Below are 24,234 nucleotides of genomic sequence, written 5' to 3'. Positions count from 1 at the left end.
TACGCATTCTATTTGAGTCGAGTTATGACATTTTTATCATTTAGAAATTCGTGTTCTGTTAAGAAATATCGATCTTGTAGTGTAAGACTTGTTTAATGAGTTATATATGTGGTTTATAAATAGGGAGTTCTATTATTCTATCAGTCGAGAAGAGTCAATGATTGGAAGTCTTGTTATTACGTGTGATTAATGATCTAATATTATTACTACTTATTCCTCTTTCTCCTACACATATCGCTGCCTTTCCATATACTCCACTACATTAGTTTTATCAAATATATCTCCTGTGATTTTTTTTTTTTGTTAATTTTTGAGTTCCTCAACCTGGGAGTTCCACAAAAAACCTTATCAACTAGTAGTTATCAGTGCGTGCAGCATGCCCTGTTACGGCTCTAATTTGATGTCTTTAGCCTTGCTTTCTTTTCATTCTTTTGAAATGCACGTACCCAGCCTTTCAAGAAATAGACAGCCACCTCCAGACCTGACCTTCAAAAGAATATCTCCCGCTAGTTTTTCAGACAGCTTTTTGGCATATCTTCTCTAACAGCGCTTTGAATATGATGTTGAGTAGCTCGTTTCCCCAATAATATAGAGGAATATGACAATAAGACGCAATTGAGATAGTAAAATAATTGACGTGTAATTGATAGGAGACAGAGTTTGAATCTTCCCATGTAATTGATAGGACAAGACAGAGTTTGAATCATCAAAAGATAAGTGTATGGAAAGATAATAGAGTACTTGAGAAAGAGTCAAATGCGACTCTTCGATTTCCTTTAGCGGTCTACCGCTCCTGGCTTAATTTATACTATCAATAACCAACAAGTTTGTTGTATGTCCCACTCACTGATCATCACTTAAATTAATTATTATTTCACAGTACTTTACATACATGATACATACATAAATGCGACTCTAAGTTAATTGAATATTTCTATCATAGAAGGGTCATCTTTGTATTCCTATTATTAAGAAAGAAAAATGGCATTAATGTGAACCAGCAGCTAACAAATCCAATCAGTGTGGAGGTTGGGGTTGCAGAGCTCTGTCGGCCAAAAACATCAAAGAATCATAATAGCTCTGACATCTTCATATTCTCCAGTTCTCCTCTGAAACCCTTCCTTCGTCCTTTCTTCTTTTTTTTTTTGTTAAGGATTATTATCTGAGGGTGAGAGGGGCATAATCCCGTTGAGTAGCAACGAGAATACAAAGCATTGCAATGCCCAAAGAGCATAGGTTTATTAAAAGCTAAGCTAAGCCTCATTAGAGAAGCAAATAAAGAGAAGAAGAAAAATCAATGAAACTGAGAAAGGAGGGGTGGTTGAAGGCTCCCTTGACTTGACAGCATAGAGAAATAACACAACCGTGCACTCAAGGGAGTGATCAAGACCCCGCAACAACTCAGGACCCCTCTTTCTTCATATGCAATTTGGGGGGTTTTTTTTTTTTTTTTTACCAATTTGTTTCTTGTGGGTTTTGGTTTTGGAGAATTTTCAATTTTGCGCAGCATACTCGGTGTCTACCACCAACAATAATTAATCAAACAAGTATACCATCTACACCTTTTGCTTCCCTTTTTTCAACACCAGTACAAATTAATCAACATGTTCGTGATGCAGCCTTAGAATCCAATGAGCATCGCTGGAAGGATAGGATCAATTAATTGGAATGATTACTTGTTAAGAAATAGTAGTGGTCAGTAATCAGACACAATTGTTGTACATGAAAACCATGGAAACCGTGAAAACCATGGAGTTTGTAGGTGACTGCTGAAAAATTTTTCATCTGCCATCTTTGGGGATAATTTAGGTAGGGAAAAAAAATCAAATGCAAGTGATTAAACCAAATGTGCAACATTATAGTGTATAGTCGAGTTAGATTTGGCTATTTTGTCATCCTATTTGCAATTGACTTATATTTCACGTGATTATCAAGCTTTTAAATGGTGTTTAAACCACTTACAAATGTAAATTGCAATGCTCTTCATCTTCTTTTAAACCCATTCAAGTGGTTGTGCTTAAACCACTTTTGTTGTTGGGGTATGGTGTGATCATCTGCTACAATCCCGTTTTTTTTTACTTATAAATTTGTTTCCCTTTATATGTTCGTTGATTTGGCCAATTTACTTGTAATTTCGTGCGCTTCAACCGATTCAATTAAATCAATTATCATGCAGTTCTAATTCTACTTATATATATATTTTTATAAAATTTATTTGAATAAATATTTTACTACATAGGTCAAAACTTCGCGCTTAGCCCGTGCTTCCCCCTAGCCATCCATCCATCCACCCATGTATAAATGTGCACAACTATCAATATTGTTCTATACTACATTTTTAAGTAATACGCAGGCACCAATTGGTAGAACGAAAAACGCAGGCCAGCTTATCAACATATACTACTACTTACTGTCATCAACACGCACGACTTCAAAGTTCAAACCAACCACACACAGCTTGTCAAACATCAATTCCTGGAGGAAGAAGCCGAGTCAGATTTAGCTAAGATATCCAGTTCAGCATTTCAGACTGCCTACCTATCACCTTTTTATAATACTATTCAAATGACAATACAATTGACACCCAGGATTAGGATAGTGACTTCCTCCAGGAATTGCCGTAACATCCAGTACAAATGGCGGCCCCCCACCACAAAACACCCACCAAAATTCTTGAAAACTAAAGTGCTTCCAACTACTGCTAAACAACCGGCATCAATACAATACAGCAGTAGTTAAGTTAGTGTATGCAACCTACTAACAATAATAGGTTCCAAAGGCACCTAAAATTTTACAGTCCCATGAATCCCATCCGCGCATTACGAGCGAAGCCCACTTTGTTGTCCATACTATTCTTTAGCATCATTGGTCAAAATTCAGCAAAACGAATTTCACGTTTCTCTACTTTAGTCCCCAATCCATGCCGGACCCTGCGATGCATTCAGATATTCGTTTCCACTGCATAAGAAAAACATGCAGACTTTGGACATGAGTGTGGTCCCAAGGCCTCCACGCACACACTTTTCCAGCACCACTCATTATACTTGTAACAGAGACATGCGAAAAAAAAACAGGCCTTCAGGCCTGGAAAAAGTTCTGTTGTCGGGCACAGATGCACTACTGTTTTAGACTATCTGCACCGACAATTTATCAGGCAAATTGCAGTTTCACATAAACAACGAATGACACTTAACCCACGAGTTTAAGGAGGAAAACGTTCTTCTGCTTCCTCTTGAAGAAGCAGCCATTTCTGACCTACCAAATATCAGAGTATGAAGTCCTCAAACTTAAATCAGTCAGATTGATATGGTCGCCAGCCTGCCTTCAATTACAAAATGTGACACTTTGGTTTGAGAGCAAACTACTGTCTTCTTTCGCTAATAGACTCAGCAATTTCAAGGGGCAATATATATATATATATATATATATATATACACACACACACACATACAAGCCTAGTAGGTGCAGAAGATTAACTGAAGTCCTTGCTAAATCGAAATAAAATCATTCGGAAGCCCACTACTGCAAAGTCCAAACCTTCTGTTAACAACAAAATAGCAAAGCAGCTTTTATCACTGAAACAGCAGCAGTGTTCCTTAAATGCTCAAGTGTTCAAATTCTTTAATCACTTTGTGGATGTATCACACTTCTTGCAATGGTTATACGGTACATTGAATATTTCTACGACAGACATAAATCAAAGTGCATTCGCTCTTTTGGTAGAATGATTTATCTAATTGTCGCGCCCCATTTTTTGAAATAAAAATTATGAGTTATAAAAAATGAATTTTTGATTAATTTTGCGTGAATTGAAAAATAAAAGAAAAAAAGGGTCTAAAATAGGACTTAAGAAGTGCGATGGTTTTGACCCAAAATAATAGTCTAAAAAGAGTTTTTAGGAAAAATAAGAGTCGCCACTTGGTATTGAGTTAAGGTGTACCAAATCATCCAAAAATATTTTGTTAACAATAAAAATAAATAAAACCCTTTTTAGACGACTCTAAAACTTTGAAAAATAAAAGAAAAGAGTTCGGGAGTCACTGTTGAAGAAAGGGAAGGCAAAAATTTGATCTAAAGCACCCTTTCAGCGTAGCCAAAACTAGTTGTGTAATTTAGTCGATAATTTTCTTAATATAATCTATTAAACACATAACACATAAGCATAATTTTTCTAGAAGCAAAACCCTAATAAAAGCGAATAAACACATAAACACATAAGCATGCAAACACACAAGCAAATAAATGCAAATAAAAGCCTAACTATTACATTCAGAACCTTAATTACAATTTAAGGGGGGAAATCTAAAAATAATAACCTAACTATTACATTTTTCTAACTAAATCTATTTTTAGCAAAAATTGAAACCTATCTATTACATAAGTTAGCTAAATACATGTCTTGAACACCTATCTATTGCAATTTGGTATTTAAATGCCTCACAAATAATCATCAAAATTAAATAACATAAATGGAACTTAACATGAATAAAAATGAATAATTAAAGAAAAAGCACTCAAAACATGCAATTACACATAAAAAATACATTGGAGCATATAAAAGAATTTAAAATAATAAAAGAGGTTTACTCCCTTGAAGTTGTAGTTAAATGGGTGAAATTTACCCTATTTGTACTCCAAAATCAACAAAATGGTCAAGACACCAATTTAATTATAAAAAACTGGAAATAATCATGAAATCTACCAATTAAAGCATTTAATGGAGCATAATTAGCAATTAAAGAAGAAAAGCAACTTATATTTAAGAAACCAAAACTATTAGGGACCTAATTATAAATATTAAGAAAGTTTTTGAGGTCAAATTACAATGATTAAAAAAATAGGGGTCAAAATCGAAGAAAAATAAAGTTTAGGGATCAAATTGCACCTAATTGAAATAAAACCAAAGTTATAAGGCCAAAGTAGAATTATACAAAAGTATAGGGACTAAAGTGAAATTTATGGCATCAGATTCTCTTAAGCTAACAGGTCATTGGGTCATTCTTTTATTTTCTTAGGCCAGAAGCACTTAGCCCAGCCAAAAGATGAAAGAAAACAAGCAGGCCAGCCCATCTTTTTATCACTCAATTCCAACCCAAAAATACATAGGCTTTGGTCTCCAAACCCAAGACAAACCCAATCAGAAATAACTATAACCCACATCTAAAAACCCAAACAATATTACCAAAACCAATTCTCTTCTATTTACCAAAACCCAACAAATTAATAAGCCAACTAAAAATTGTTAAGGTCTTATTTCATCCCAAAATCCAGAATTAATTTGTCCAACAATCTACCTAAAATATGTAAAAAAGAATTATAATTTAAAAGGGGGAAAATTGATTTATTGCAGCAGTTTTTGGGCCATAGTAAAATTAGGTGAGAGTTGGGAGGTGAAACTGTAATTTTTAAAAAGAATATGCAGCCTGGTACGAAAGAAGCTTTCTTCTTCTTCTGCAACTCTGGGTTCTTCATTACCCAGAAACCGCACGAGCCAAAATCCAAACAAACGAAATCTTATGAACTTTATTTCACAATCCCAAAGCTAAACTCAAACAGAAAAGAGCCATGACCAAGCAAATAATCTAAAAATGAGCACGGTTGAAATATGAAGCAAAACTCAGCAGCAAAATAACTCCAGATTCATGTCTAACAGGCTTGAATTTTCATGAAAGATCGTGTTAAAGCAACAAGAGGAGAAACTATGGTTACCTTAGAACCCTGGTGAAGTGAAATGGACGTGAAATGCCGCCAAGAAATCGCGCTGGTTTTGGAAACGAAACTCAGAGAGCTTTTGCCATAGGAATTTCAGCGATGGTGAACCTGGAACTTGGAACCCCGATTCAACTGATTTGAAGACGTTTTTTTGAAACAGTTTCTGAATAAAAGTTGTTTAGATCCCTCCCAAGAAAGTGCAGAAACAGAGAATCTGCTTCAAGAACTCATAAAAAGATCGGAATTTAGTGATGAAGCGGGCTGACGGCTCAACCTGGTCACCTTATTTTCCATATATTTATGTTTTTCTCTTTTCTCTCTTTTTTTCTCTTTTCCATCATTTTTCTCTGTTTTTCTTTTTTTTTTTCCGCCGCCCCTCTCAATCCCTCATCATGGCTGCGTTTTATAGCCTTTTATAGCTACACAATCCCCCCAAAACCTAGAACTAAGGAAGGAGATTGGAGCTGCATTTTTTGTGGCCATTTTAAGCCATTAGATGGCTTTTAATCCTAAATTTCTTGATGTTTTGGATCAATGCCAAGTGGCCTGGTACTGGCATGATCGAATGGAGGAAAAAAGGGGAAAAAAAACTAGTGAAAATGGATCAAAATGGATGCTGCAATTTCTGTACTGTAGCTTGCTTCTGTACTTCAGCTGGAGAAGAAGATGCGCTGTACTTCAACTGTATTTGATTTTTTCTTTTCTTTTTAGCTTTTTCCTTTCCTTTTCTTTTTCCAATTTTTCTAAAAAAAAGCGATTTTTATCAAGAAATAGAAATGAAACAAAATAAATTAAAATAAATAGAATTTAATTAAAATGAACAAAAATAGGAATAAAAATAGTAAAATTTTGATGGCTACACTAATGCTAAACAAACATCAAGTATGAAATGATTCAACATTCACAGATCAAGGACTCAAATTAAGAATTTAAGAGTTCAAGGGCTCCACATCAATTTTTAGAAAAGGTCATGGAAATCGAGGCACGTTACAATTAGAAAAAACCTTACATATGGTGCTCTTAGAAGTTAAATATTTCTAGAGCTGCTGAATACTTTTTGGCCATTGCTCATGCTAATCGAGCAAGTACTTAGAAAAGTATAGAGGGGAACGCCTACATATCAAGGCATCCAATGGGGAAATGGTTGCCCTTAGTAGGCTAGAATCGTTCCTTTCTAAACTTATTAAAAGAGTCTAGGAATCCACACAGTGTCACCAGTAGAAGGGTTTCTTTTCATATATTACTAATGTACTGCTTTTGTCTTCCTAAGTGAATGGCCTCTATCGTACTGTTTTTGCATATGCATCTGACCATTTTAATACCCACAAATCGCTTCTTGTCTAAATTTTTTCCGTTGCTTGAACACATATTTGGAGAGACCTCATCATTTAAGTTCCTCGGTCTTCAATCTGAACAGCATCCTATGGTTTATAAAGAACTGCTCCATTCTCAGATTGCTTCATGTAGGATATACCCATGTTCCACCTTCTTTCATTGATTCTCAACTCTCCTCAAGCCTCAAGGAAACAGTAACTTGGCTCTTTTACCTGAGAAATTACTGCTGCGAACAAAAAGTATTGCTATAAAATGATCCTTTGCAGTGTAATAAAAAATATGTTGTCCGGATACAAATCATAAAATGACTCCAAGGCCCTCTACCACATTTATACAGCATAAGTGTTGAATTTTAAGAAATTGCCATTCTCCTATACCATATTCCAATATAGCCAAACCACAATAAGCCCACTGCAGGTAGTGCAAGAAATCAAACCTTTTTCTCCTTCCTCCTGCCTTCGTGCATCTCTGTGCATGTAGACGCATAAACGCACATCCATACATGCAAATGCAAAGAAACCTTTTTTTTTTTTTTTTTAGTGCAAAGAAACCCAATATATGTATATTATCTCTCTCTCTCTCTCTCTCTGAGACACAAACACAAATATCAGTAGACAACAGTTGTAAGTGATCCATTCTACATGTATATAACATCTATGTCACAAACATTGAATAATCATGTACATAGGAAACATATTTGACACCATGAAGATCAAAGTAAAGTACAAATTAAACATCCGCAAAACAGTAAGACGGAGAAAATGAAATGCCCGGTAGATCATTGCTTATCCTCCAAAATCACTTTTCTCATATCCCAAGTCTTCTTCCAGGAGATGTTCCCTTCATTGAAGTGTTGCTAGCATGGGAAGTCTGAGTGACTTATACTGCACCTAATACAATGGCTTGCCACTTTTTATCTTTTCTACCATTACATAAGAATTACTCATAAAAACCATCACATTACTAAAAAGGTGATATTGCTTCCCCCACAACTTATAAGAACGCTTCTTCCCACTCTTTGCTCTTCAGTCTTTGTTTCTCTCTCTCTCTCTCTCTCTCTCTCTCTCAGAGTTAAGTGACTGTAGATGGCAAATCAAATCAAAGTTGATGAACTCTGTGCCTAGTTATGAAAAAAAGGCCTTAGTACCATAGGGCAAGCAGGACATGCTAAGGATACATTAGAAATCAAAGAGAAGCAATAATAAAACAAAACAAGGATCCTAATTATCTGCAGAAAAGTGTACAAGGAAATGTCAACCTTGTTTAGCTGATGCAGAAGCTCCATACGCCTGCTTCGTCCTTTTACATGTTCTCAGTTCTGGAGGAGCCTGCTAGTGCCTTAGTACTGCAAATTAGATGTATGGCTCTAAAGTATAAGATTTTCAAAATGAAAAACTCTACAGAAAGCAAAATGTTAAATTTCTAAACTTCATAGGACTTAAAAACCCCAATCCCTGATTCTACATCAGTGTATATGGAACCGGTTCTAATTGGATTGCAGAGATGATCAAGCATGATTGCACAACTTCTCTTAAATTGAACTATTTGCAATAGAAACATCATGCCCTACAAGCAGCCATATAAATTTTAGTACCAACAAAGCTCAAGCATGTACTTTTTTGTTGGTAACCATCCATATACTTGTAAAGTATAATCAGTGCATAAGCCCATACATGACTACAGTCCTATCCTTGGAAGCACATGCTGTTATTACCATTACCTGTTGTCATCGTCCTAATCACTGATGTTGCTCTCAGCAATCATTGACTTGCAACTCTGCACAGCAACACCAATGCTGCCATTTGGTCTTCAATCTTTCCTGTTCCAGTAACGTGGTTGACAACGGGGGTCATGCAATCTTTGACATTTGTTCTGTCCATTCATCTCCCTTTTCTTTTCTTTTGCCTCCTTTAGCAGCATTGGCTGATCGCTTCCTGCGCTGCATAACACTATCTGGCATCGGTCTACCTCTTCTCATCACAGTATTCATGAGTTTGATGTACTTGTACCTCATTTTCATCAATGGATGCTTTTCAATCAAGAAATTCTTCCTATATGCCTCCCTTAAAACCACAGTTTGTGTACTAATCTTGTTGGACACATAAAAGATCCCTGGATAACGTACTAAAGCCATCTTAAACCTTAAGCCGAACACTAAATAATCCCCCAGAAGATACACATTGTCCCTCTCCATCTTCTTTGACACCATTAAAGAAAGCAACTCATGAATCACCCCTACCGCCCATTTCTCTGCCTGATCACTATTTGGAGCCAAATGAAAAGCATCCTCATAAGGCGAAATGTAGGGCAAATTCTGCCATTCCTCAACCCAGTCCTTCACCCTCTTCTCCAAATCAAAACCCCTTGGAAAATTCATCGAAAACTGTAACTTACTTCCCATTATACCCTCATTTCTAGCCAACTTTTCCACCAATGACGCCGCCAAATCCTCCCTCCACCTCACCAGTTCCAACCCAAACGCCTCGTACCCATTAAAATCCTTAAAACCCATCTCACAAATACTAAAATAATCAGGAAAATCAGGCAAGAAGCTTAATTTATAATCATGGGGCAATCCCAAATCAAACTGAAACTTGTCAATCACATAAAAAGGGAGTCTTTTAGCTCTTGTCAGCATCAAAAGCTTCGCAAGCCTTTCTGCAACATCTTTCTTATAATGCGAGAGGTTCAAGATTAGGGTTTCATCGTTGTGAAGAGATATGGCTTTAGAGGTGAGCTTAACATGAGGATGGGACGCGATCATGGGCCTCTTGGTCGGGGGATTGAATATTTTGAAAATTAAGGGGTAATTTTCGGCGAATTTTGAGGCGGTGGTGGGGAGATTGAGGTGGGTTTTTAGCGGGGAGATGGAGGAGAGGGGTAAGGTTTCGGAGGGTTGAGACATGATTAGATTTTTGAGTGAGAGCAAGGGTTTAAGATTTTTCTCATTCTCAACGGCTTTGTCGAGGTAGGGGTCGCGTACCCATTTCACTTTGGCATTTATAAAAGTGCGAATTTGGTGGTGGAGGCACTGGTGGCGGCGGCGGATACGGAGGAGGAGGGGGAGGACGGCCATGATTTGCAGAGGGGGGCTCCGTTAGGCTGATCGCTAACATCGGAAGAATGAAAACGCTACTGGTATCGACCATTCAGCCTACGCCTTCTGAGGTTACGCACCTGAAGGCGTGATAGATTTAAAATACCACTTGGCAGTGACATATTGGAGTTCGTTTGGATTGAAGCTGGTAAAAAAAAGGAATTTATTTACTAAAATGTACTACTCCCTCCGTCCTGTTTTGTTAATCTTAATTTTTTTTTTCACACAGATTAAGAAAGTGTAATTAATTTGGTTGGAAATATAAATTTATATTAATAATTTCTTAAAATACCCTTATGCTAATCACGAAGAGTGCCAATTAATAAATATCAGTTACAGCTAATGGGTTAGTATTGGAAAAGCTCAATATATTCAATGTAGTGGGTTAGTATTTAATAACAATGTATTAATAACAAGATATTTAATAAGGGTATTTTAGACAATTTGAAAGATTACTATATTTCTTAATGGGAAAGTGGATTACAATTTGGGACAGACGAAAAAGGAAAACAAGACTATCAAAGTGGGACGGAGGGAGTAATATTTCTATCAATGGACCAGGGGTAGGTGCAACCGTTTTTTAAGATTATATGCATTTTATACACGACGTAACTCTATTTGTATATGGTGTAACTTACGTTTAATAACGTGTAATTTTAGAACAAAATTTTATAGATCCCACACATATTATTAAAATCGAGATACAAGATAAGTTCTGGATCGTATAAATTTTTTTTTTTTACCAAATCTTAGCTGTGAACTGCTCAAGGACGATCTGCCTGATGACTGTTCCTACCCCAAATTCTTCTATCAATATATTTTTTTTGGGGCAAGTAACTAATATTTCTATCAATATACTAGCTTTATTTGGATTGACTGTTTTTTGGGGTGCTTTTGAAATATTTTATTATAGTAATATAGGTGAAAAACTTTTACTGTAAATGATTTTTAGGTTTTTTTTTGTGTTTTTAAGATTGTTTTTTTTTGTGTATTTGATATTTTTAAGATTATTTTTATTTATATATTACTATAATATTGTATATGAAAATTTTATTTTTCAAAAGATAATCAATCCAAACAAAGATTTGTACTAATATTCCTTCCTAAACTACAAGTCAGTCAATACACACACTGACACACCGACTTCTAACTTCTTCTTACCAAAAAAACTACTCTTATTAGAAGTAGGGACCACCAACACAACAATGCGGAAACTGAAACTCCGAAGAGGAATTTACAGCCCACACGCACGCATAAAACATTTTCCTTTCTTATTTGCATTTCCACGCGGGGACTGTGGCCAACACATTTCAGCTTTTTGAACATCTCAACGCTCAATCACCCTTTTTTGTTTTGGCCTTTCCAAGAAGAAGAAGAAGATCGCCATGATGGATTGCTTTTCCAGCTCCTTTGAATCGGTTCCGTCGTACGGGCCGCTGCTTAAAGCTGCCTTCAGCATTCCGATCTCCCACTATTTCTTCGGAGCTTTCTTCATTTTTCTCCTCTGTTTCTGCCATTTTCTTGAAATCCATTTTTTCCGGGATTTACTCACTGGATTCGCTGGGCAACCCGTGTCCTTGACCTTCCATTCTTCTTCTCCCGTCTACCACTTCGTCGCTTCCAAATGTAAAATTCTCCATTCCAGGTATTCGGCTGTTACATTTTCATCACTTTTTTAGTTGTTCTTCTTAAATGGGGTGGATTTGTTTGTTCTTAATTTCCCCCACTTTTTGGTGTCCATTTTCCCTCCTTTTTTCTTTTGGGGAGTTTGGCAGATATTTGTCGACACCTTGGCTTTGCAGTCCTCACCTGCAGACTGCTTTCTTAACCTTCTTTGGAAGGCCTCCTGCTTATAACTACACAAGGTGATTCTTTTTTCTTTTCATTGAATTTCTCTTCTTTATGAAACAAGTACTAGTGTTAACAGTTTGACTTGGCATGTTTCCTCGATAAAGATGCAAGTTTTATATGTTTGATTAGCAGGCGGTTTTCATCTTTATTTTCTTTTTCATTTCTCTGTTACTTTTATTTCCTTCTTTACATGGTTTATTATGCTTTAATGGGACGGTTGCAATCGATGCATTTGCATGCAATTAAAGCCTAATCATTTGTCTGCGTTACCTATGAAATAGTAGTTGTTTTACTTATTTTCCTGGTGAATAATGCATCTCCCTGTATCCAGAGAGCTGTTTAAGTTGGCTGATGGTGGGACGATAGCTTTGGACTGGTTGATGCATACTGATGGTAAACACCTCCTTCCTGCATCGTTCTTGGACTGCCTTTCACTTGAAATGGTATCATTCTCGTTGCTACCCATTCATTCATATTCTCACCATCCAAACCTCATTCTAGAGAGCTTAATGATATTATGTTCTAAATGGGTAAAAAGTTTGTATTAGCCATGAGTTGATTTTCTAGAAATTACTGGCAAAATTGAGCTGTGTTTTCTAGTAAATCTGAAGGACTCACGTTGGAGGTAATCCAAAAAATTACTTTCGTATATCTTAATTAACAACTATTTTTTAGGCTCCCTGATCACAAATCTAAAAACAATAAAAGGAAAAAAAAATCACATTGAGATACTTAGTTCTTAGCTTCTTCTGAACTCTATGGCCTTACTGTGTTTTCTTGTCATTTGGTATTTCCAAATAAGCAAAGAAGAAGGAAACAAAACCACAGTGTAGCTAACAACTAGGATTCGTTGCAAATTTTTGGGCCATTGGAAGCAGGGCTGGACGTTCTTTTGGGGTATTAACCCAGGAAGTAGAAAGCCAAATTCATTAAAATTCTTCGAACTGTTTATGTTGAAGTGTAACTTTTCTGGAAGATCAGTAGTTAACTTTAATTGCGTTTTGAGATTTGAAAGATTGGAAAGTTCTAGTTTTTAATATTTTCAAAAACATGAGCTAGAGGTGGTTATAAACCTCCTTCAGACAACACCTAAGAACCATTACCAAATGCTGCCAAGTAAATTAAGGTGCTAACATATATCAAACAGTTCTTGTTAGTTATGTTGGCATTTGAAATTTTGTGGCTGGTTCGCATGAATTCCTTTGTTTAAAATGCGGACTTCTGATAACCTTGCTAGCTGGATCTCCTAGTATTTTAGTGAAAGTATCTTTTTTTTTCTTTTTGAAAAGATGTAGTTTCCTTCCTTGTCTTAAATTAGCAGCTCTTTTGGCGCTGATTGTATTATTGATTGAGAGACAAAGGTTCCTTAACTTTTTCTATTCTGGCTGAAGTAATGAAACCAGGTGTTCAAGAAAATGGTGCAATTATCCCTGATGGAAAAGTTCCTATCATGATAGTCATTCCTGGCTTGACTAGTGACTCCGATGCTGCTGTAAGCTTGCTTGGCTCTTCCTTCTGGACTATTTGCCTGCTGTCATCTTTTTCTCACATTTCTTACGGCTTTTCCTTGTTTTTCCTTGTGTAAGAGTTGTTTCTCCTCATTTTACATCATTTAAAAGTAGAGCCATGTAACTTTATCAGCTCATCCTTAGAGATTTGGCATATCTTTGCTTTGGGATCTGACAAGGAGGTTCTAATAATCTGGCAGTGCTGATCTTATTGTTATTTGCCATTTGGTAAATGTAGATGAAAAGAACAACACTCTTGTGGCATTACATAATTGCTGACTGAACCTCAGTTTATGGGCTAGTCGACATTAACCTGTTTTGCAAATTGCTTGCTTGTTTTGTCTCTTTCTAAACTCGCTTCTGCCTTAACATATATATTCAACAGTATGTGAGGCACTTGACTTTCAAGATGGCAAAATGCGGATGGAATGTAGTTGTGAGCAATCATCGGGGGCTTGGGGGAGTTTCATTAACTGTAAGTGCTTGTTACATTGACCCATGCGCTTAATTCCTTTTAATTGAGATACTGAACTCTGTTGGATATTTGACATCCTTTCTCAAGATGCTAGTGTGCAAAAGAGCTGGATTTTGAATTTTTATCATTATGATGGTTAAAAAAAATGAAAGCCTTTTGTATCCTCAAGTGGAGGATATTTGCTTTTTTTTCACACATTATATCTATGATAGGGACAAATTTTAGGATTAATTTAGGTCAAAGATCAACTGTATAGAGTCAGAGTATTCATTAAATTTACTTGTTTTTTCTGCCACCTGGACTTAATTTTTCTCCCTTATGCATAAATGCATAGTTGTGCTCAAGCGACGTCATGTAGAGGAATAATGTCTTTGTTTATGAACTTTAGAAATTATAAGAGTAGAGGTAGAGTGCCATTTATGAGTAGAAACTTTGAACTCTATTACCTTTTAACTCATTGCCATTCTCCTTGAACATTATCAGAATCTCTTCCTTTGATCCTAAGGGCCTGTTCAATGCTTCAGCTTTTTAATTCAAACGATAGAGAAGTAATTATTATAGAAAACTTTTTAACAGATAAATCATTTCTCCATTTAAAACATTTTGTAAACCCAAAAGTTTCTTTTCCAAAAGCAACTCAATGCCAACATTTCATAATCAGCTTTTGATTAACTTAATATAAGCTAAAAGCAGAAGTCAAGAAAAATTGAGAGCATCTTAGAAGACCCTTTTTAGTTGAAAAGCAGGCTACAAGTAGCTGATCTAAAGCAATCATTGTCAAGGCCTTGAAAAAAGTAGAAGAGCAGCATGGACATATATGTTAGCATGCATAACCATTTTGTTTTTCTACTGGGGTGTTGCTTGAGCTTCCAAATGTGTCAGAACGAAGTATTTTTCTCATTTCATTTTCTTGAGCTTTTATTGATGAATCCCCCATGTATTGATATGGCAGTCCGATTGCTTCTATAATGCTGGATGGACACAAGATATTCGCAAAGTCATCGAACATATTCACTGTCAACACCCTGAAGCTCCTCTTTTCACTGTTGGAACTAGCATTGGGGCTAATATACTGGTATAATCTCAACTTCTGTCTTAGTTTTTCAAGACAAGGAATCTGATGCCAAAGAAGTGTTCAATATAATGCGATAGTGTTCTGTAGCAGAACTTTGTGTTAGTGTCATCCCTTGAACTCCTTCTATTGCTTTTTTGTCATGAGGTTCATATCTTTTCAGGTAAAGTATCTTGGTGAAGAAGGGCTTAAAACTCCCATCATTGGGGCTGCAGCTATCTGTTCTCCTTGGGACCTTCTGGTTAGTTAAAGGACCACGCGTTTCACCACAATTTTTGATACCAATTGTTGTTTTTGACTTTTGGTCAAGATTGGTGCTCTGCTTTATTCTTTCCAGCTTTAATGCAATTAGTTGACGTTTATGTGCTACTTGACAGATTTAAGTAACATTGTTTTTTCTGTGTGCTCAAGCATACCACTGGGCTATGACTACTTCCAGAAAGTGTATTTTAATTGCCCTTTTCATTTTCTCCAGAAGTGAATGAAATCTCTATATCATGATGTGCTCCGTTTCTGAGTTTATGCAATGATTATATTACATGAATGGCTATGCATATGATTCTTCGGCCTCCAAGTGATATTTGTTAACGAGAATAAAAGGATATGGAAAAAAGTAAATTTGTGACATTCAGTTTTCTTTCTTTTGATAAAGACAAAAGTCTTTTCTTTTGTATCATGTTTGTGATACTGGATTCTTTTAGTTTGGTTGTCACTAAGAACAAGATTCGAGTGCAGTGGCTTGTGCTACTATGCTTCTTTGAGGCATCAATCCATTCTTATAAATTCTTCTCCTACTGGATCAGCTCTTTTCATTTTCTCCAATAAATTCTTCTCTAACTCGATCACTGCTTCTCATTTGCTGCAGATATGTGACAGATTTATTAGCCGCAGGCTTGTGCAGAGGTTCTATGACAAAGCCTTAACATTTGGCTTAAAAGGTTTTGCCCAATTGTATGTCTCCCATCACTTGGCGATTCTATCTTAGATCTTATCCAAATTGATCTTTTCCTGTGAATTCTTTTACCCATTTCTCTGGGCAATCCATTATTAACAATGTCCTCCCAACTTTTTTTTATTGTAAAATACTACAATATTCTACATTCAAGACTTATCTCCCAAACAAGCATAAAAACTTTCTGTTTCTACATATTTGTTCTAACTCGTGTTATGTTATGAAAATTTTATGCTTTTATTTTACCACACTAATTCGTTTGTTTTGGTAGACACCAGAGTGTTCTCTCTCGTCTTGCAGATTGGGAAGGCATTACAAAGGTCAATTACGATATCTTTATTACTTTTGGCTTTGCCTTCTCTGAAGGCAACCCTGCTTGAATACGAGGAAACCATATTGACCTTGCATTGCCAATTTTTTCCATTTTCCTCTTCCTTCTGTTTTCCCTTTTCTTTTTTTTTTCTTTTGTTTTGATATGCAGAGGTTTAGGGAAGCATCTTCTAGACTATGTTTGTTGATACCAATGTCACTGAACCATAGTTTGGTATAAATATTTCTTGCAAACAAATCAAGAAAGAGAAAAGAAACCTGATGACCGGTGGACTTCTTTTCATTTTCAATTGCTTCTGTTTTTCTTTCTAGCTTAGATACACAACGAGGAGAAAGAGCACAAGTGTCCTGCATCTAGTAGGACTACAAATAGCTTGGTTCCAACAAGCTGGCAATACTAAGCAATAGCATACTAGAAGCCTATAGGAAATGACAAAATGTCTATTGCTGTGCTCCCCTAGTCATTAAACATCTTAAAACAAAACGCAGTTGCAATTCTGAGTTTAATGCAGTTCTGTTTCACGTGTTTTCATCTGTCTATAGTTGAATGGAGTTCAATAACTGGAGTTTGCTAGTGTTGTCAATATGATTTTTGGTTTTCTTTCTTGCAGTCACGTTCTGTCCGGGACTTTGACAATTATGCTACTCGTCTTGTTGGAAAGTATGAGGTAAAACCTTTTGGCTTATTATTGTATTTTTTGTTGTTTCCTCCTGACTACGCTTGCTTTTTTCTTCCAGACTGTGGACACATACTACAGGCGTTGCAGCAGTGCTGGTTATGTTGGTAATGTTATGGTCCCTCTTCTATGCATCAGTGCTATAGATGATCCAGTGTGTACAAGGGAAGCAATTCCATGGGATGAGTGTCGGTGCGTAAATATATCATTTTGTGTCTTTTGATTTGCCTAAACAACCTTTGAAGTGCACTTTATTTCCAGCCATCTTGTCATTATAAGTGAGACCAAACATAAAAGATGGTGTCAAGAGACTGAGCAGAAAATGGAATCTATAATCTTGAAATAATCACCATTTTGATGGACTATGAAATGTCTTGCACTGAAGAGAGTGTAAAGGAGATGGCAGATTCATATCGTAGATGTCTTTTCTACTATTAATACTTCACTTTGAATTGGTAATCAAACAAGCAAAAGGATGCTAAGCTGGAAAATAGTACAATGATCTGTTAAAGCAGCCAATAAAGGCTCCAGCTTCAAAGAAAGTTCTTTGTGGACCTCTGACCTAGAAGTGTTCAGCATTTGTGTAACTATTGTGCCAGACTGAAGTTGGTTTTGAGTTGGTGGTTCTTTGTTTCTGCAGTCGGCTGATAGAAGACCTTAAACATTAAGGAATCAAACACTCTAATGTAAACTGTGTGTATAAATTCTGTTTGACGTCCTCAAACTTAAACATAGAGCTTTGACTTTTCGAAATATCCACTTCTTGAAAGTAAGGTTACCTACCTCCTTGTTCTTCTCTACTTCCCATCCCAATTAAATATTCTATTAGAGTCTCCTTTATTTGCTTTATGTAGTATCTGTTTAATCTGCTGAAACAAACAGCATTTTTCTCTTGTAGGGCAAATAAAAACATCATTTTGGCTACCACACAGCACGGAGGACACCTAGCATATTTTGAAGGGATAACTGCAAAAAGTGTCTGGTTAGTTCTCATCGTTTCTTTACTGTCTGTCTGTTGACTCTTAACCAATAATATCTATTCAATCATAATGGTGAGATGAAAAGATACTTGTCCAGTGGCTACATTTTAGATTTCTGAAAGAAAATTAGTGATGAATGAATGCAATTATTGGGTTACAGATAAGGCAATTCTCCAATTGAGTTATACACCTTGACGGTCTTTGTCATATGTGCCTTTAAGCGTAAATGTGACCACATACATGCCTATGGAAGACCTGGAAGACCTTTCTTAACCAAGACACTGTTGTTTAGAAGACCTGTGTTGTGTGCATTTCCTGGAAAACAAAAATGCACGTACATTAGTAGTTTCTTTGGATTTGGTTGACAATTTCTGGTCATACTGTTGAAAGTGAAGTTTCCTCCTTGCAGGTGGGTAAGGGCTGTTGATGAATTCTTCTCTATTCTGAACTCCAACCCATTGATTCACACAAGTAAAGAGGTGCATAGCACTCACTAATTTTCATTCTCCTTGTTCATTTATAAGTTTGCATGTCACCCAGGATGGTCATCATGCCTTCTAAATTCAGCTGTTTCCTTGAGTAAAGGAACACTAAATTGCGTAATATGACTTCAGACTGAGATTTCAAATGTGCGGTTTGCAAAATAATGTACTTTGAGTACCTATTAAGGAGACAAGGTGGCACTGTAACTTGCATAAGATACCTGAAATATAAGTTTTGGCATTGGCAAAATGAATAAAGTGATCTTAAAAGGAAATGGCACAATAAAGTTGGGAGAACATATGGGTTCCACTGAAAAATTGATCTGCACCTATTAATTTCTTCATTACTCGACAAATCATATTGTAAACTCTTACGTTTGGTTAGCCAGATTTGCCAAAAAAAATTTTCAAATTTTGTTTTGCTTACATCATAAACACAATTTCCAACCACCTTTTTATCTCACATACATCGCATCAAAAAAAGTGCTACAGTAATTATTTCAAATCCAAACACAATGTCATTTAAGTTAATTCCCAACTATTCTCTTCAATGAGTCTACACAATTTTCTGCAGTGCAAAAATTATCTGGGCCAGGTCAGTGTTCAATCTGCAAAAATTGCAAGAAAAGTAGTGAATTGTATTCTATATAAATGCACTTGTACTGAAAATTTTATCGTTTGACCATGTCACGTAATGCAGATGCAAGTGGCATCCCCCAGTCCTGCAGAAATTTCAATTGATCAGGCGCCATATGTAAATGTTGTGGAAGATGGAATGGTAACTGCAATTGGCAATGGGCAGTTAGCTGATATGGGGCATCTAAACAATGATAATATGGCTTCAGATGACAAGGCTGAGGATGCAGTTTCTGCTGTAGCTGCAATTGGAAATGGGCAAACAACTCAAGTAAGGTCTCTTGAAAATGATAATTGTATCCAACATGACAAGGCTGAGGATACTGATACTGGAAAAAGTGGAGAAACGCCAAATGTGGCAGCTGGTCATGCTTTAGCTTCAGGACGAAATGCTGGTGACATAATTGCTCCGGTTAAAAGGTGTGTAGATAAGCTATCACGTCACAGTAGGAAATCAATGTGGTTGTTGGCATACATCGCAATTATAACCACCTGGCCAGTTGTGGGTTCTGCTCTTCTCCTGTTCTTCAAGAAGAAGTTCCGCACTGTGTTTTCACGAACTTCACTTGGGAAATAAAGTTATATCGCAGATTAATTATTCTGGATCTTATTCTATTTGTTATCTGGCTCTGTATATCATTTCTCATGTTGCCAGGGATATGATATTCAGAGTTTGGATAGTTTTGGTGAGGGGAATATATCATTAAGAAGATGATAAAAAAAGGAGCTCGAAATCTGTTGGGAAGCTTGAGCTTCACATCATCTTTGAATTGATGTCGGTTCAGACGTTGATAATCTTGGACTGACAAGAATCCTGTCTCTGTAATACATGCACACTATACAATGTAAACTTCCGTTGATGTTAAGTCGCCTGTATCTGCTTGAAGCCTTGAAGAAAAATCTGACTCTGTGGATGCCGGGGGTAATGATGTGATGATGGATGGATAGGTGTTTTTTTTTTTTTTGTACTTATTAATAAATTCCAAACAACCAGCAATGACAGTACTTTTTTTTTTTTTGTGATGTAATAGATGCGACATTAAGAAAATGATTAAGAAGATCAAAATATTGTTAGAAAACATGTTTATGATGTAATAAAAAAAATTTTACAAATAAACAAATATCTATTGTTATTAATCTTCTAAATGGATTATCCAGGCTCCTACGATACCATTTCACTTCTGAATCCCGTCCAGTAAACCAGGCTTACGACTAATCCGTGGAAAAAAAAGAGGAGGATTGTCATGAAGCTTCTTATTACCAAAGTATAAACCTATTACACAACCTATTGGCTATTACATATGAAAACATGCCAACTCCCTAACCGGTAACCACCAAAAAACCATCTCAATGGAACTGATCTTCAGATTAATTGCAAAATTGTCTTGTCCCTTGAAGCAATTAATCAATTTCTTTATCAAAACCAACGCTACAGTAAAGGCCACAGAGGTGTGGTAGTTTTGCGCACTATCTAAACCCAAGTACAGAACCGTGGAGTAGTATCATTCAATCTACTATTGTCCTCCCCTGGGAAATAGGAGTCAATGCAACTAACATAATCCGAAACAAAGAACGTTGACAGGACCCAAAGATTTCCAGACGTCCAGGCCAACAGCTGCAACTTACAAACATACGGCTAAGCCCTGGTCATCTTCATTTTTGGCATGGCCTTTTTCATCTGACGAGCCCGCTCTTTCGCCTCTTTCTTGCGAAGAGCCTCAGCACTAAGCTTGGCTTCAGCCTCCTCCATCTTCTTCCTCTGATCAGCTTTCTTTTTCTGCAAGGCTTCTTGTCGGGCATTCTGAAGTTCCTTGTATATCTCTTGAGCCACCTTTAACCTGGCTGCTTCAGTTTTTGAGCGAGCCTAAAATAAACACCTCACAGTTAGCACAAGTGAAAATCCTTGAAGTTAAATGCACCAGAATAACGCTACCGGTAACTTACATGTGAGCTTAGTTTGTACCGGCCAATTAAGTCGATGTAATAAGGCACAAGAGCCACCAATCGGGACATGTCAGCCATCTTTTTGGCATCAGGCAAAGCAAACTTGAACACCAGCATCTTCTTGTGTGAACCCAAATGTTGGTCGGAGAAATGCAGTGAGATGAAACCCTTCCCAAACTTGTCAAAAGCTTTTTCACCAAATACCTTTAGGAAGTCAAATGAACTCATTTTACATAACTTTCCAGAGAAGCAACTAATAGAAATTCGTTCCATAACTTACCATCAGAGCCCTTTATTATTGGTTGAACAATTAAGGGAAAGAGGAAGGAAGAAGAAGAACCACTTTCTCATTCTTTATATAATATTTTAGGCCGGGGTTTTTTTTTTGGGGGGTGGGGGGTGTGAAGGGGGCGTAAATGAGCGGTGTATCTAAAAGTGTAAACCATCATTGTTCAATGTTCACACAATCCACACAAAGCACGTATGAAAAGGAAAAACAGACAATACACTTATATGATTGAAATCTCTATGCCACCAGAAATGCATGGAGAATTACATGCTCAAAACACAATCTCAACCATTCCACCTGAAGTAATCAGCTTTTTCTGGATCATTGTTACCTATCCAACTTAGCCTAATAACACTGCTAAATTTTTAATCCTATATTTCTCAACTCATAGTACAAATAGTTGATAAAGGACCAAAAAGCCAAAAACACAATCATCTGAGAGCTATTTCTACCATTGAATTCTCTGCCACTATCTTCAACAGTGTCTTTCAAAGTCTGAAGTAACCAGTGAAAATTTCATTCTGATGAAAAAGCTCAATGCTGAAATATCTCAACTGCATGAAGATCTACACTACATTTTTTTTGGGTTTGGGGTGGGGGGGGGGGAGGGGGGGGAAGTTTGTTGCTGGGAAAGTTAACAAGGAGGGTAGAAATGAACCACCAGCCTCCAGAGTTAAGGTTCACTTTCAATGTCTTAGGACTTCTATACAGCTTTTAAAGTTGACACCTATCTATCTACGCCTCCCACTTCCTCCACAGCATCTAACATCCAAATTAACTAGAGCATTTCATAACTTTGTCGAGTTTCCGCATCACTGTGATAAGGAAATATAGCTCCCTAACCTCACCCAAGCCAGATAAAACACAAAGAATTCCTTCAGACCTTGGATCTGTAACAGAATACATAACCATCATTAATTTGCAATTTTGCACAACTTTTAATTTGCAATTTTGCACAACTTCATGCAAAGACCACAAACATATGATTGCTTTGCCCCTTCACATTGTCAATATCTTGACAACCATATCAACTACTCAACAATACACTATACAACGGAGCTCAAAATGACAAAGGGAAGACCTGCACAATCTTCCTAGAATACTCAGAACTCAATAAGAAGACCAGCAAAACATTCACTACCCAGCAGCAACCTGGTGGAGATTTATATTCAGCACCAAGGAGGACCCAACTAGGCTAAATAGCTAGCAATGCAAGATGCAAATGTATATGCAGAAAAAAGGTAAAAATGAAGCCATATAACATTCAAAGAAAGTTTCTGGAACCAATGAACACCTGCCTGCATGGGTATTTTTCAACCAAAAACAGTACCTGATCAAGAGCGGCCTCGGTGATCAAATCCCCAGCAACCTCCTTAGACTCCGATACAACAGCCAACTCCTCAACCAGCCACTTCCTCCCGCTAGGAGGTGCCACCAAACCCGCAAACCTCTGCAAACCCCTATCCTCCTTTTGCATTGTTTTTGCCAGCTTCTTCCTCGCTACAGCAAACACCACTTGATCCATGGCATCATCATTCATATACACCTCAAAAGTGATCTCATCTTTACAAGGCACCACCATGTTATACAACCTCGATATCAAATCATGCCTGCTCTTCAACTCCAACGTCGCCAACATTCCCTGGCAAAATCTCCTCCCGCTCGCGTAAAATTTAAACACACTCTGCCCTTCTTTAAGCAGCAAAGGCGAATCATCCGCCTCCCCAATGCCTAACAAGCTAAAATTCTTATCGAAAATAGAATCCTTGGACGCAAATTTCATCACCCAAGATAAAGCTATATTCTCGTTCTCCTTTTTCCCAGTAAAGTAGTTAACAATAAACACAATTAAAAACGACCCACATACAATTTCAACCGTAAATGACTTGATTGATCTCGAAGGAGTGACAGTGGCGTTGGGTTCGGATTCGGGTGAACCGGAATCCGGTTTGTGATCGGAGCCGGCAGCGGCGGAGGCTGAGTCCTTAGATTCATCAGGTATTTCAGAAGGGAAATGTTGGGGGAATCCTTCGAATTCATCTTCATCCCAGTAATACTCAAACGAGGTGGTGGTTTGAGGAGCAGGCTGTTTCAAATCCGAGCTGGGAGAAGAGTCGTCGGAGGACTTGGGTTTGGGATCCGGAGAGGGAGGTCCATGGTGGGATTCAGTGGGGTCAGAGGGAGAAGAGAGGGTGGTGGGAGGAGGAGGGGAGCGAAGAGGGAGGTCGGTAGCGAGCGAGAGCTGCTCGTCGTCATCCTCATCGGCGTCGAAGCCTTCGAAGTGGGGTTGAGAGGAAGAGGAGGAGGAGGCGGCGGCTGAGATAGACAGACGGTGGAGGAGAAGAGAGAGGAGAGAGAGGAGGGCGATGAAGTAAAGACGGCTGTCTCCGCCTCTTGGGAAGAAAAGGGAGAGTGGGGAAGAAATCATCATCAGCGAGTGGGAGTGGCTCTGGGGCTTCTTCGCCATCACCATTCAGTTTCCAGTTGAGTTGGGTTCCACTTCCCACCCTCACCAATTATATTATTCTCTGGGATTTTGATTCTATTCCTATTCTATATATGTATACAGCGGAGAGAGATAGGAATAGAGAAACTCAGAAGAGAGATCCCACTCCCCCCAGAAACCAGAAGACAGGGAGAAGATGGATTGCTATTTTTCCCTTTTCCGTTAGGCGTTGTATTTGCCTGCATCCGTTTGGTGTTTGTTTCTGTTTTGTCAAGAAAAGAAAAAATAAAACAACTAAATTGAATAGAGATTACATACACACACATACATATATAAAGAGCTTAAATTGGTTACAATAATGTTAGTTTAACTAATTCTTGTTCTCGAGTAGCTTAATTCATCGTTAATTTTGTGAATTGGGTTCAACAAAATCAAATTTTGTAAAGAA

At 37.2% G+C, this 24,234-nt stretch overlaps 3 protein-coding genes and 1 long non-coding RNA gene across 7 annotated transcripts; 1 reads left to right on the top strand and 3 right to left on the bottom strand.

Annotated features, from left to right (window-relative positions):
- Window positions 1-2,387: 2,387 nt before the first annotated feature.
- LOC113731910 (uncharacterized) lies at window positions 2,388-6,200 on the bottom strand. Its single transcript, XR_011839767.1, has 2 exons — window positions 5,710-6,200; window positions 2,388-2,958 (listed from the first exon to the last, which is right to left on the bottom strand). It is a non-coding gene; the product is annotated as an uncharacterized lncRNA (long non-coding RNA).
- Window positions 6,201-6,590: 390 nt separating this feature from the next.
- Window positions 6,591-10,219, bottom strand: LOC113731909 (protein WHAT'S THIS FACTOR 9, mitochondrial). Of its 4 annotated transcripts, none has more exons than XM_027257422.2 (3): window positions 8,768-10,219; window positions 8,306-8,392; window positions 6,591-8,167 (listed from the first exon to the last, which is right to left on the bottom strand). In XM_027257422.2, exon 1 carries the CDS (start codon window positions 10,121-10,123, stop codon window positions 8,897-8,899), a length of 1,227 nt encoding a protein of 408 aa, XP_027113223.1. In that variant the 5' UTR covers window positions 10,124-10,219; the 3' UTR covers window positions 6,591-8,167; window positions 8,306-8,392; window positions 8,768-8,896. The 4 variants fall into 4 exon arrangements, with proteins under 4 accessions (XP_027113223.1, XP_027113224.1, XP_027113222.1 ...); XM_027257423.2 differs by having other exon boundaries at window positions 6,591-7,273; XM_027257421.2 differs by having other exon boundaries at window positions 6,591-7,270.
- Window positions 10,220-11,403: 1,184 nt separating this feature from the next.
- On the top strand, window positions 11,404-20,123 carry LOC113731907 (uncharacterized). Its single transcript, XM_027257419.2, has 14 exons — window positions 11,404-11,789; window positions 11,920-12,009; window positions 12,327-12,388; window positions 13,387-13,487; window positions 13,889-13,978; window positions 14,931-15,053; window positions 15,214-15,291; window positions 15,916-16,001; window positions 16,274-16,322; window positions 16,944-17,000; window positions 17,071-17,201; window positions 17,908-17,991; window positions 18,399-18,468; window positions 19,172-20,123. The coding sequence occupies exons 1-14, from the start codon at window positions 11,530-11,532 to the stop codon at window positions 19,682-19,684; spliced, it is 1,794 nt and encodes a 597-aa protein (XP_027113220.2). The 5' UTR covers window positions 11,404-11,529; the 3' UTR covers window positions 19,685-20,123.
- A 223-nt stretch (window positions 20,124-20,346) lies between these two features.
- On the bottom strand, window positions 20,347-24,067 carry LOC140035198 (uncharacterized protein At5g49945-like). The gene is made up of 3 exons (XM_072075162.1): window positions 22,671-24,067; window positions 21,052-21,255; window positions 20,347-20,971 (listed from the first exon to the last, which is right to left on the bottom strand). Exons 1-3 carry the CDS (start codon window positions 23,811-23,813, stop codon window positions 20,744-20,746), a joined length of 1,575 nt encoding a protein of 524 aa, XP_071931263.1. The 5' UTR covers window positions 23,814-24,067; the 3' UTR covers window positions 20,347-20,743.
- Window positions 24,068-24,234: the final 167 nt, after the last annotated feature.

This window comes from Coffea arabica, chromosome 2c (genome assembly GCF_036785885.1).
Source record: "Coffea arabica cultivar ET-39 chromosome 2c, Coffea Arabica ET-39 HiFi, whole genome shotgun sequence".
In the NCBI taxonomy this organism is placed as follows: Eukaryota; Viridiplantae; Streptophyta; class Magnoliopsida; order Gentianales; family Rubiaceae; genus Coffea; species Coffea arabica.
The sequence above is the reverse complement of the archived record's forward strand: the minus strand, read 5'-3'. Positions and strand labels throughout refer to the sequence as shown.